This window comes from Chrysochloris asiatica, unplaced genomic scaffold, assembly GCF_000296735.1.
Source record: "Chrysochloris asiatica unplaced genomic scaffold, ChrAsi1.0 scaffold00055, whole genome shotgun sequence".
Lineage (NCBI taxonomy): Eukaryota > Metazoa > Chordata > Mammalia > Afrosoricida > Chrysochloridae > Chrysochloris > Chrysochloris asiatica.
The window spans coordinates 7035504-7047633 of NW_006408573.1; the positions used below are offsets into that span (position 1 = coordinate 7035504).

At 53.2% G+C, this 12130-nt stretch overlaps 1 protein-coding gene across 1 annotated transcript in view; it reads left to right on the top strand.

Moving 5' to 3' along the window:
* The first annotated feature begins 519 nt into the window (after positions 1 to 519).
* The window catches only part of GPR56 (G protein-coupled receptor 56), a 40193-nt gene continuing 28582 nt past the window's right edge, over positions 520 to 12130 (top strand). Inside the window, exons 1-2 of the mRNA XM_006863622.1 lie at positions 520 to 596; positions 696 to 791. Of these exons, the coding sequence (XP_006863684.1) occupies positions 520 to 596; positions 696 to 791 (173 nt within the window). The remainder of the gene's footprint in view (positions 597 to 695; positions 792 to 12130) is intronic.

Consider the following 12130-nt stretch of genomic DNA (forward strand, 5'->3'; position numbering starts at 1 on the left):
AAAATTTCCTCTGAGCTTTTGAAGCCACAGGAATGATTGCTCACCTGTGCCTCGGTTTCTTCTTTGGCCTAGCAGACAGATTAAGGGAGACTATTTCTACAAGCCCCTGGGATCTCAGAGTGTTGAAGGTATGTGTTCTTTGGGGGGCCTTGAGAAGGACGCTTTGCTGGTCAGACTACCTACGTCTCAGAGTGTGGGCGCTAGTCCAGTCCACCGCTGTGCGTGGCCGAGCTGGCCTCATGCCAGGCTGCTTAACCCTTACCCAGCATGCCTTCCGCTCTGCCAGTCAGCACCCGCTCCTGTCCAGCCAAGAAGCTGGACTCTCCTTCAGGAAGGGACAGTTGTCAGCTGGGCCTGGGGGTGGAGGCAGCATCAGATGGTCTGTTGCTGTGGCAACCCTGGCCTCTGAGGGGACTTCAGGGGGAGAGCAGCCCCAGGGAAGTGGCAGCAGTACCCCTGGCCCACGCTTAGGAAGTCTGGTACCTGTCTGCCAGGATGGGGTGAGGCTGAGGTTCCCTCATGTTGGGCGCTGAGTCATGGGCATCCCCCAGGGTCACTGCCTCCAAGCTCTCACCCCTGCCCCCCTCAGAGAAATCGTGAGTCATGTAGCATCAGTCATGCCCAGCTCCTGGGGAAGGGAGGAGCTAAGCTGGGCAGCAGGGGGCGTCCCCCCAGCACACTGGCTCCTCCCCCAGCTCCTCACAGGCGGATTGCCCTGCCCTGCTGCAGGAGAGGGGCTGGAACCTCCATGGCTCACCACCTCCCATGGCCGTGGAACCGGTTCGCACTGGGTAAGCCTGAAAGGTGGTCCAGCCACCTGACCCCACGCAGGATACTCTACCTGGCACCAGGCACCAGGGGCTCAACAGCAGGAAGGAGGAGGGATTGAGTGTGTGTGGCTGGTGAGCAGAAGGCAAGAGTGGTGAAATAGAGAATTGGGAGGGGATTAGGAGGTACATTGGTGAGATCAAGCCCAGGTGGGTGTTGCTGTGTATGGGGGTGGTCTCTAGAATTGGAGGTACATGTACTAGGAAATGTCTGGGAAGGGCATGGAGTCTAAGAGGACTGGGACATCTCAGAATCATTGACCATTTGTTAGCTGGGGAAACTGAGGTTCAAAATGGCAGATCTGCTCTCTGGGGTCCACTCTTGCGCCCACTGGACAGATGGGAGGACTGAGGCACTGAGAAGGCAAGTGGCTGCCTCAAGATCACACAGCAAGTCTATGGGTGAAGAATCGTCTAGAGAGACAGAGATTGACGTGGGAGCGAGGATGTGCCGTAAGGTGGCATCTTTGTGGCTTCCCTGGGAGCTGAGTTCACATTCCCAACTGAACCAGGGATGGCTCGTTGCTTCGTTAGCTGTGGGAGGATATGGTCAGGCAGTGGGGTCTGGCCTGGGAACTGGGGACAGATAGGTGAGGAAGGAGAGGCTGGGGGCCCAGCAAATCCCTTGCCGGTTAACAACCAGACCTCAGGACGCCGTCTGCTTATGACTGATAGGACCTGCCCACCCTGATGTCACAATAGTGCCCACCTTATTTCAACATTTCCCCTCCCAATTAGCTTCCTTTATAGAGTGCTGCTGAGTGGGGGTCTCCCAGTGGGAGGGTACACACAGATGGAATTGAGGTGAGATGGGGTACGGAGCTGTCCCCCCAACCCTAGAGCAGTTCTAACCTGGGGTTCAGGGAGCTGGTAGGAGGCTTTGTGGTTCCTTCAGGAAGCCAAGGAAATTATTCATATAAACATTGATTGAGCCCCTACTGTATGCCCAGTACTGTCTCAGGGGTGGCTGAGACCTAGAGCCAAGCCCCCTATCTCTTCCCTGCAGGATGCTTTGAGAGCAGAAGTTTGTTCCTTGGGGTCAGGTCACAGTCAGAAGGGGCAGCTTTAGTCCATGAAAGTCCCCACCTGCTAGTTGGCTCCTCAGTGCCCAGGCTAGAAGTCTTGTGGGGTCTTCCCTGCCTATGGCCAGAGCGGTACAAGCTCTCGGGGCCAGACCCTGCCCCTTGTTCCAGGGACCTGAGCTGCAAAGCCCCACTGGCCATAGCACTCCTGTAGCCAGCCTGCCTTGCCTTTTTCTCGGGGCCTCAGTTGCTCCAGCTGTGAAATGGGTGTGTGTGTGTGTGTGTGTGTGTGTGTGTGTGTGTGTGTGGTGAGATTAGCTGCCCTGCCTCCCGTGGTCCTGGGGCTTGGCTGTGATGGGACTGGTGGCGGAGGACACCTCCCGAGGCAAGTTCGGGAGAGACTGTGCCAGGCAGCCTGCACTGTTGCCACTAGTTTCAATGCCCTGGGCTCATCCTGGTCAGCACATCTCATTGTGTCGGGACACACACCAGACAGGATGTGAGACTGATGAATGTGCTAAGAATGGAGATTTGGAAGGACCTGAGGAGCCCTCAGAAGGCTTTTCGGCTGGGCTGGGAGAACGGTGGTGATGGTGGTGGTGGGCTGGTGGAGGAGTAAGTGGGAGGGTAGGGTGGGTGCTAGGTGTTTGGTCTGTCTAGATCAGACTGGGGCTGCAAAGAAGGGGCTGGCAGTGGAAGAGGGGTTTGGAGTATGCATTCTGACCTTCACCTAGCACGGCTGGCCCTGGCTCAAAACAGGCTGAGGTCCCTGTACAGGAGGGTGAAGGAGGGAGGGCATTCCAGGCAGAGGAAAGTGTGCAGTTTGGGAAATGATGAGGAACAAGAGCAGTGGAGTGTGGGAGTGCACTGGAGCCCTGGCCCCGGTCACCTGCGGGCACTAGGTGCTGGCCAGCAGCACCAATTGCTCTGTAGGGGAAGGCGTGGTATGAGGACCAGCTCCCAGGCCAGGAGGGTGCTATGGGGGAACTGGTAGCCAGGCTGCAACCTCAGCCAGAAGTGGAGGGCAGATTTGTTATGTGGGTTGTCCTGGTGGTCTTGAGGCTTGTGTATGGGGGGCAGTTTTGTAGCAGGTGGGAGAGGCTGCAGAGCTGGTCTGTGAGTGTGTGTTGGGAGGGGGCGGTGGGGAGGCAATGACCTTCCTAACAGGGACCTGGCATGGCAAAGGCTAGATGTGGGAGAGGGCAGGGACAGCCTGATGGGACCCCCACCACTTGCACCCTAGCTGAGCCAGGCCCAGGTACCTCTATCCTCAGCAGGAACTGCGTATGGGTGGTGGGCGCTGTACCTGTTTTAGGGGTGCATGAACGGAGGCGATCTTGTTGTAGGTGTGAAGAGTTGGGGGCAGGGTCCTGTGAGGCCACAGAGGAGGCAGTGGTCCCGTCTAGGGGGTGAGAGAGAAGTAGATTCAGCCCCACACTTTGTGCTGCCCCTCCTCCATGACTCGTGCCCAAGCAGGGCCCCCCTCCTTGGGGGTTTCACTGTGGACCCGCCTTCTGACTCACAGCAGATGGGGGCATCACATGAGCAAACCCACAGCCAAGGGTGACGGGGACCCCAGGGACCAGGCAGATGGCAAATGGGAGGCGGGACAGGATTGGCACAAAGGGACTTCTCAGATGGGGTGGAGGCAGGGCCCTGGCTGGGCCTCAATAGCCCCAGCCTGCTTCCTCCAGAATGATCACTTGGCTAAGACTTTGGCACCTTCCTCTGTTCCATTCTCATGGGGTTCCTCAAGGAGCCCCGCAGATTCTGGGGTCAGGTCTGGGCTGCTGGAAAGTGGGGTAAGGATGAGGGGAGAGACTTGGGAGACACGTTTTCTGGCCACTGCACAGTGCCAGCCCACCTTACCACAAGGTGGACCAAGCCCCAAACTCCTTGGTGGGTTGGCCTGGGCTAGAGTATGTCCAGGCTTTCTCTGACCTTGAGCATGCAGGGCCCTGAGCTCAGGGCTTTGTCCTCATGCTTGCTCCTGTGAGACAGGTGCTGCTGATATGTCCACTTCACAGATGAGGACACTGAGGCTGAAAAGGCTCTCAGGGAGAAACTCCAGACTAGGGTCTGGTCCATGTGCTCTCCTGCCCCCTTCAGTGGGGAGGGTGCTCTTTGGGCAGGCCAGGCACTGTGCTGGGCATTGGGGGGCATATAACATTGTCTTGAGCCCCATCACTACCACTGCCCAGTCATGTACCTCTCAGGTAACAGAGCCCACTGGGAAAGCAAGGCTGGCTTGCCTGGGGAGAATCTATTGTTCTCCGGTTGTGTGACCTTGGCAGGTGCCTCAGTTTCCTCATCTATAAAAGCTCAAACTACACCCACTGCCATCAAGTTGATTCCGACTCATAGGGACCTGCATAAGGTTTCTGAAGTACTGGACTGCCCACCAAGAAGTCAGCCATTCAAACCAGCTCCTCCTCGGAAACCTGACACGGGGTCGCTATGAGTTGGAACTGACTTGATGACACTTAGTAATAACAACAAATCTTTATAGGAACAGAAAGCCTCACCTTTCTCCCAAGGAGCTGCTGGTGGGTTTGAACTGCTGACCTTGTGGTTAGCAGTCAAATGCTTATCCTACAGTGCCACCAGGGCTCCTTCTGGTTTGTAAGAAGTGGGTACCAACAGTGTCACCAGCTGCTCCTTGGAAATCCTAGACAGGGTCGCTATGAGTCAGAACCGACAAGGCGGCACTTAACAACAACAAAAGTGCCTTGGAGTCCTGGTGTGGCGCTCTAGCAGAAATACTGGAAGATTGGTTTGAACTGAAGTTTGGTGGTTCAACCTCACCAGCTGTTCCTTGGAAACCCTATACACAGTCACTATGAGTTGGAACCGACTCGATGGAATTTAACAGCAATATACCTTAAGTAGTCCTGGTGGAGCAGTGGTTAAATGCTCAGCTGCTAACTGAAAGGTCTGAGGTTGGAACCCACCAATTGTTCTATGGGAGAAAATGTGGCAGTCTGCGGTGTAGAGACTGCAGACTCGGAAACACCACACCCTACTGGGTAGCTGTGAATTGGAATCGACTTAACTGCAGGGGGTTTTGATTTTTTTAATCTTATCACTAAGAAGCTCTGGTGGCACAGAGGTTAAGTGCTTGGCTGCTAACTGAAAGACTGTGACTGTAGGGTCACCATAAATCAGAATCGACTTGATGGGCATGGTCTTGGTTTTGGTTTTGGGAACAGAACCTACTTCAGGGAATTCGTATGAGGATTAAGGGAGTTCATCTAGCAAACCTTCTACAATAGTATTGGGCCCATGTCAATGTACAAACCAACAAACAAAAACCAATGCCATTGAATTGGCTCTGATGTATGGTGACCCCATGTGTAGCAGAGTAGAACTAAGCGCCATAGGAGTTTCTGTGGCTGAGTTTTGGAAGCCGATCACCAGACTTCTCTTCTGAGGCACCTCTAGGTGGACTTCAAGCTAGTCTTTCAGTTAGCGTCAGAGCACATTAACCTTTTCATCACCGAGAGATTCCAAGTAAATGTTAGACTTTGTTATTATCTCTCCCATTGGACAGATGGACACACTGAGGCCCATAAAGGCACAGTCCCTTTTGCAATAATTTGGAAGTCCTTCTTGCCCCCTGGGACACTGGTGGGCCCCAGCCCCAGCCCTTTCCTGGTGTGATTGTGCTTTGGAGGGAAGGTGTGGTAGGTGCTGGGCTCCAGGGTTGGCATTTGCTCTGGCGGTTTGTGGTGTACTTGGCAGTTTCAGGAAATGTTGGGCAGAGAAACAAGCTCAGCCTTGGCAGAGCTGGCAGAGCATCCTGGCACAGTGGACAGGCGTCTCTGTGTAAGTGGGAGATAGCCAGGTTCCTGTCCCCTGAAAGGCTCTCCGGCTCCAGCTTGGCTCCCCAGCTCAGGGCCACTGAAGTGAACTCCAAATCGAGCAACAGTGAAATCGTCAAGCCACATCCACCACCTCTTAGACTCTTTCCTGTTCCAGAATCTGCTCCCCACCTCTCCCATCCTCGGGCCCCACCTTGCCCGTCCTCCTCCCAGAAGCCCAGGTCTGCCTTGTCCAGGCCCACAGAGAGGGACACCAGTTGCTGTGTGGTCCATTTTGACCATGGTGACCTGGTGTGTACCATAAGAACAGTACTGTAGAGTTTTCAGTGGTTGAGTTTTGTAAGTAGACAGCCAGGCCTTTATTCCAAGACTCCTCTGAATGGACTTGTCCGCTAACCTTTCAGTTAGCAGCTGAGAGCATTTGTATCATCCAGGAACCTCATAGGAGTCCTGGTGTGGTGCTGTAGGATAAGCACTGGACCGCAAGCTTGATTTGAACCACAAGGTTCAAACTCACTAGCCACTCCTTGGAAAGCCTATACAGAGTTGCTATGAATTGGAACTTACTCAACTGCATTTAACAGCAACCACAGGGACCTAGTGGAGAAAGGGGGAGGGAAAAGCAAATGGACTTGGGAGGGTTGCATTTCACTGAAAAAGGTCTTGACCTCTCTGGGCCTCAGTTTCCTCTCCTGTAAGGTTAAGATAATACTATTCCTTGCACAGTTGCTGGTGAAATTTAGGGCAGTCATTGTTGCAAAGTAGGCACTTAGAGCAACGAGTAGCTTTGAGAAGTCTTCCATCAGCTCAGCTGAAGATTTAATCCTCAGGGTCAAATCCATTAGCAATTGCTTCATTTCTCTCTAAGTCTCATTACGTAGACTTTCAAGTGGGACTGGAGATGCCTAAGTCTCAGAGTCCACGCAAGAATTAACTTGAGACAGCGACACGATGTAAAATTCAAGAGCAGAAGACTCCACCTCCAACTGTCCCAGAACTTTTCCTTCTTCACCCCTAGCTCACTTGGGCAAATAGCTTACCCTTTCTTTGCCTCCTTTTCTCATCTTAAAAATTAGGCTGGTAATGGCATCCTGAGAGGGCTAACTGAGGCTCTAGGTCTTAGGCACTTAGCAAAGTGCTGCTGTTACTCTCTGGGGGCTACACCAAGCCCCTCTCTTGGGACTGGCATGGAGTTGATCCTGGGAAGATCACCAGTCCCCTTGGCCATGCCCACCCAGTGGGGGCTGGATCTGAGGTATTGTCCAGCCTGGGCAGTTTCTAGGTGGCCTGGGGTCTCCCCTGCCCTGGCCTGCTTGGTAACTGTCCTGGGCCTAGAGAAGACATTTGGGCTTGAGCTCTGCTGGGGCTGAGTTCTCTGGGCTCCTGGGGGTGTGACTAGGGGCCGACCCCTTGTGGGCCCCCAGCTGAGTCTGGCTCTCAGGGTGTGGCTCTGAAGCTGGCCCCTGGCTCTCTGGCCATATGGCAGGGGGACAACTGCTTAGACTCACCTGCCTTGATGGCAACATGTGTGAGGGGTAACCTCAGGAGCTGGGTCACCCCTGGGTGGCTGAGTCACTGGACCCGGTGCCCTCTGCCCATGCCCCTGGACTGTGTCATAGTCTGAGTATGTGTCAGGCTGGGGGAGGGTGAGGGGCAGTCATGACCCAGACACCCCCTTCTTGTGTGCAGACCGCCACTGCCCACAAAGACTCTTGGTCACTCTTGGCTGGGACTTGAATATCCAGCCTCGTCTCACAGATGACGAAGCAGGACCTTGGTCCCCAGCCAGCCAGGCAGTAAGTACCCCAGAACGGTATTCCTAACCAAGGTAGTGAGCTTCGCTTGTTCAGGGAATTGCGGTGGAAACTCAGGCCTCAGGTGGGCTCTTTCCAGTTCCTGTCAGCCCTGAGTTTTACTGGTTCAGCGGAGAGAGACCTCCACTTCCAGCTTTCTCCCCAGTGGGTAAAGCTCTCAGCAGCATGCAGGTTGTTCCTGGGGTATCAGACAGTGCTTGTGGGCAGGTGGCCCTTCCATCACCTTGCCTGCCACCATGCCTGGGCTTCCATCACTAGTACCAGCTGGTCACATGTACAGGAAGCTGCTGGTGGATGTGCAGATTCTATGAGTTGGATGGCTGCCCCACAGGGTACCATGGACTCATCAGAGAGGCCAGTAAGGGGTGGAGCGTTCACCTCCCAAATCAGGGAGCTGGTTCTGCACTTGCTTTCTCTTATCATGGGTGTCACTGATACCTTGACGCTTCTCCCTCCACGACACCTGCTGACATCAGTTTGCTGCACTGGAGGCCTGGGACAGAGGGAGGGGCCTGGAGGGATCGTTGTATGCTGTTTTCTCAGAGCTGTACTTGTCCCAGGCTCAGTGTCGCCTGTTGCATGCCTGTTGATGTGGAAGGGAGTGGTGGTTTGAGAAGCTAATTTGCTTGGATGGCAGGACATTTGAGTGAAGGTATAGAAGAAGCCACCCAGGGGAGGGGTCCTGGAAAGAGTGTGCTAAGGCATTGAGGTGGGCTGAGAACAGTGGCTGTACTTGGTGAGTGTGGGGGGAAGAGGTGGATGTGGTGGGAGGAGCATTTAGGGGCCATTAGCTTGTCATTTGGGTAGTCATGCTGCCCAGAGTGGGGCCCTGATTCCTTTGAGACACCTTGACCAGATGGGAAGGCTCTGGTCTTCAGCTCCTCAGCTGGGGCCAGGCTGGCTGACCTGGGGATTGCTAATCCTAAAGGACAGCTGGTCCCTGACCATAGAGACATTGCGGCAGATGTCAGTACACCGAGTCCCACCTCAGTTCCCCTAATAGGGATCAGGGAGTGGTCTGTCCCTCACTGGTGGGCTGTGAGTCCCCCTGGGTTCCCATGCCCACCTCTGTAGAGTGGACAGTTCTTACTTCCATGTTGTGGAGATTCTAGGATGGGGACATGCAGAGCAACGGTGGCAGCACTGACCACGGCTTGGACAAGCCAGGCTTCAATTCAGTTCACCAGCTGAGTGGCCCTGGGCAAGCAGCTTCTCCTCTTGGAGTCCCAGTTTCCTTAGCTGTAAAGTGGGAATCCGGTACCTTCTCACAGACGGCTGTGTGACTTGTAAGAGGTTTGTGCTCCAATGTGGGTCCCTTCTCTGCCCCAACCCTTCTTCGGGAGTTTCCGCAGGCTAGTCCCAGGTTCCTAGACCCTAAGTCTCCCCTGATTACAGATACCATGTCCCCTTCCTGCCACACCTTGGAGCGCCCACAGGGAGCCCAGAGGTTGCAGCTGTGGGCAGTGGCCCATCTTCCCTGACCATGCCCCTCCCTCTGGTCCTCTTGGCCCTGGGCTGCAGGAGCAATGGAAGTAGGCTTTCAGGGTGTGGCCCACAGAGTGCAGATGGCATCTTTAGAAGTGTATCTGTAGCTCTGTGCGTTTCGGAAAAGGTGGGCTGCCGGCCTCTATACCGCAGGACTTCTCAGAACCTTCTCCAGGTGGACTGAGACCCTCCAGTGGGGCAGTTAGGCTGGAGTGTCAGCTCCTGTTCCTGCTCTCAGGCTGTGCATGTCATGGGAACTCTTCTCTGGATGAGCTCCTAGCAGAAGGTGGCTCAGTGCTGAGGCCCCTGACCCTGAGTGACACTTTAGTGTTAGAACCACGGCATCAGACACTGACTCCTACTGGGACCCACGGAACCTGAGTTAGATTGTCTCTCACATTCATTTATCCAACACGTACTTATTGAGCATCTACTATATACCAAAGGAGAACTGGTGGCACTTTAGGATAAGCACTGGACTGCTAATCACAAGGTTGGCAGTTCAAACCCAACAGCCACTCTAAGGGAGAAAGGTTTAGAGCTTCAGAAACCCTATATCGTTTTGCTATGAGTTGGAATCAAAGACAGTGGGTTTGGTTTGGACTACGTACAAGGTACTAGAAATACAAGTGGTGAACAAGACTGACAAGACAGAGCAAACATTGGGAAATGGATACCCAGTAAGCAACAGCAGGGTAATTTAAAGCAGCATGAAGCGCTGTGATGATAATAAGACAAGCTGACAGGGGTGGGGTGTGGGTGGGAAGCTAACTTTGTTTGGATGGTCAGGGAAGGCTACCTGGAGGGTGGGACATTTGAGTGAAGGTGTGAGAAGAAGCTAGCCAAGGGAGGGGTCCTGGAAAGGATGTACCATGCTGAGGGATAAGTGTGTGTGAAGGCTTTGAGGTGGGCTGAGGACAGTGATTGTACTTGGTCAGTGTGGGCAAGGGGTGGGCTGGGAAGGAGCAGAGAGGGCCACTAGCTTGTCATTTGGGCGGTCATGCTGCCCAAAGCTTCAAACATCTGACTTACAGCATATGCCTTGTAATTTTTGATCCCTGCTACTGGTTCCAACACATGACAACCCTGTATAGGGTTTCCAAGGAACAGCTGATGGGTTTGAACCACTGAACTTGTGGTCAGCAGTGCTACACCAGGACTCCTATCCCCCTTTTAAGGACCCCTGGTGGTGCCATGGGCTAAGCATTGGACCGCTAACGTCAAGGTTGGTGGTTCAAGCCCACCAGCCACTCTGTGGGAAAAAGATGAAACTATAAAGATTTGCAGTCTTGGAAACCCTATGGAGCAATTCTACTCTATCTTTTAGGGTGAGTATGAGTCAGAATTGCTTTTTGTTGTTTTAGTCCCCCCACCACTACCACCACCACTCCCCTCTTCCACAGGCATTGGTGGTACGGTGGCAGAATTCTTGCCTTTCATTCAGAAACTTGGGTTCGATTCCTGGCGAATGTTCCTCATGAGCAACCACCATCTGTCTGTCAGGTGGAGCCTGTATGTTGCTGTGTTGTTGGACAGGGTTCAGTGGAGCTTCCAGACTAAGATTAGGAAGAAAGGCCTGGTGATCTGCTTCTGAAAATCAACCAGTGAAAATCCCATGAACCACAGCAGTTTGATCATGGGAATGGTGCAGAATTGGACAGTGTTGCTTTCAATTGTGCATAGGGTTGCAGTAATTCAGGGACCCACTTTGGCAGCTGTTAACAACAGTGTTAACTTTGGTCAGGACTGTTTTGGGTGTTAAGTGAAAGAGAAAATGACAAATCTCTTTGCTGGAAACTTGGCTCTGGGTGGCAATGGACTAGTGTCGTATTTGTATTATTACAAGTGTGTGAATGCCTGGTAACTGTCTTAGTTTTCTAGTGCTGCTGGTATAACAGAGATACCACATGTGGATGCCGTTAACAAGCAGAAATGCATTCTCTCATAGTTTAGAAGGCTTCTTAGAAGTCTGAAGTCAGAATCCCAGCTCTGGGGAAAGGTCCTTGTCGTGTTTCAGCATCTGTAGACCTGGCATTCCTTGGAGATCTCCATGTGTCTTAGTATCAATCTTCCCCTGGATCTAGACATTTCACAGTCCAAAGGATGCACTCCATTTTAGACTCAGCTTTCTTGGTGGTTGCAGGTCCCTCTTTCTCTGCTCACTTCTCTCTCCTTTGATATCTCAAACGGAGATCAGCTCAAAATACCTAATGCTGAATCCTGCAGATTGCATCTTATCTCAGTAACATCACAGAAGTGAGGATTTGCAACACATTGGATGTTTACATCGGATCAGTCAGATGAATCACGGGGTTGATTTTATCATGTTAGGGCTCATCATGGAGGTGAGACTACATCTTAATGGTTAAACCACTGAGAACCCTGCTCCAGCCACGTGGACACCAAACTTTAATGATCACAGTGACCACAGGTGGGACCTGGTATACTTTGCCTCTGTTGCTCTGAGCAAGTGATCACCAAGTATGTGTAAAATGCTGGGGTGTCATCTGTGCTCCCCAGCTTCTTTTATGCACAAGATCCTGTGATCCAACAGTGGCTGCCTTCTCGAGCCCAGCAGGCCCAAATCCATTACAGGCAAAGGTTCCACCAGAGAACAGCAACTCCTTTCTTTGCTTTCTTTTCCTCTTCCTCCCGGGCCAAAAATAGTGCCTGAATAGGACTCCGCTGAGCCGGCAGAGAGACAATAGCGGTCTCCTGAGCGAAGCCGCCTCCTGGCCCGGGCCCATCAGTGGAGGCGGGGAAAGGGTCGCATGGGCCCCTGCTCCAAGCCCTTACTGCTTTTTTTCTGATCTCTGCCAGAAACTTTCCCAAGAGTTGAACAGTTTGGAGTGGGACCACCAACAACCTTCCCCACTTGCTCTGGGGAAATGCTGGAAGCTGCTTTCTGAGACCCCTGGTCCCATGCTCTCTGAGCAGCCTCACTCTGCCTTCCCATCTGTGATGATTTGGAGCCCAGCTCCTGGGGGTGCCCTCCTCTTGGTTTTCTCCCAAGTCCTGTCTGCTCCCCCACATGGACTCAATAGCTGTGAGAGACTTTTCAAAGGTCAAAGAGATGTGCCCTCTTGGGGAGCGACCTCCTTGTTACTAGAGGTGACTAAGAAGTTTGCAGGAACGTGTGGCACACATTTTGGGCTCTCGGT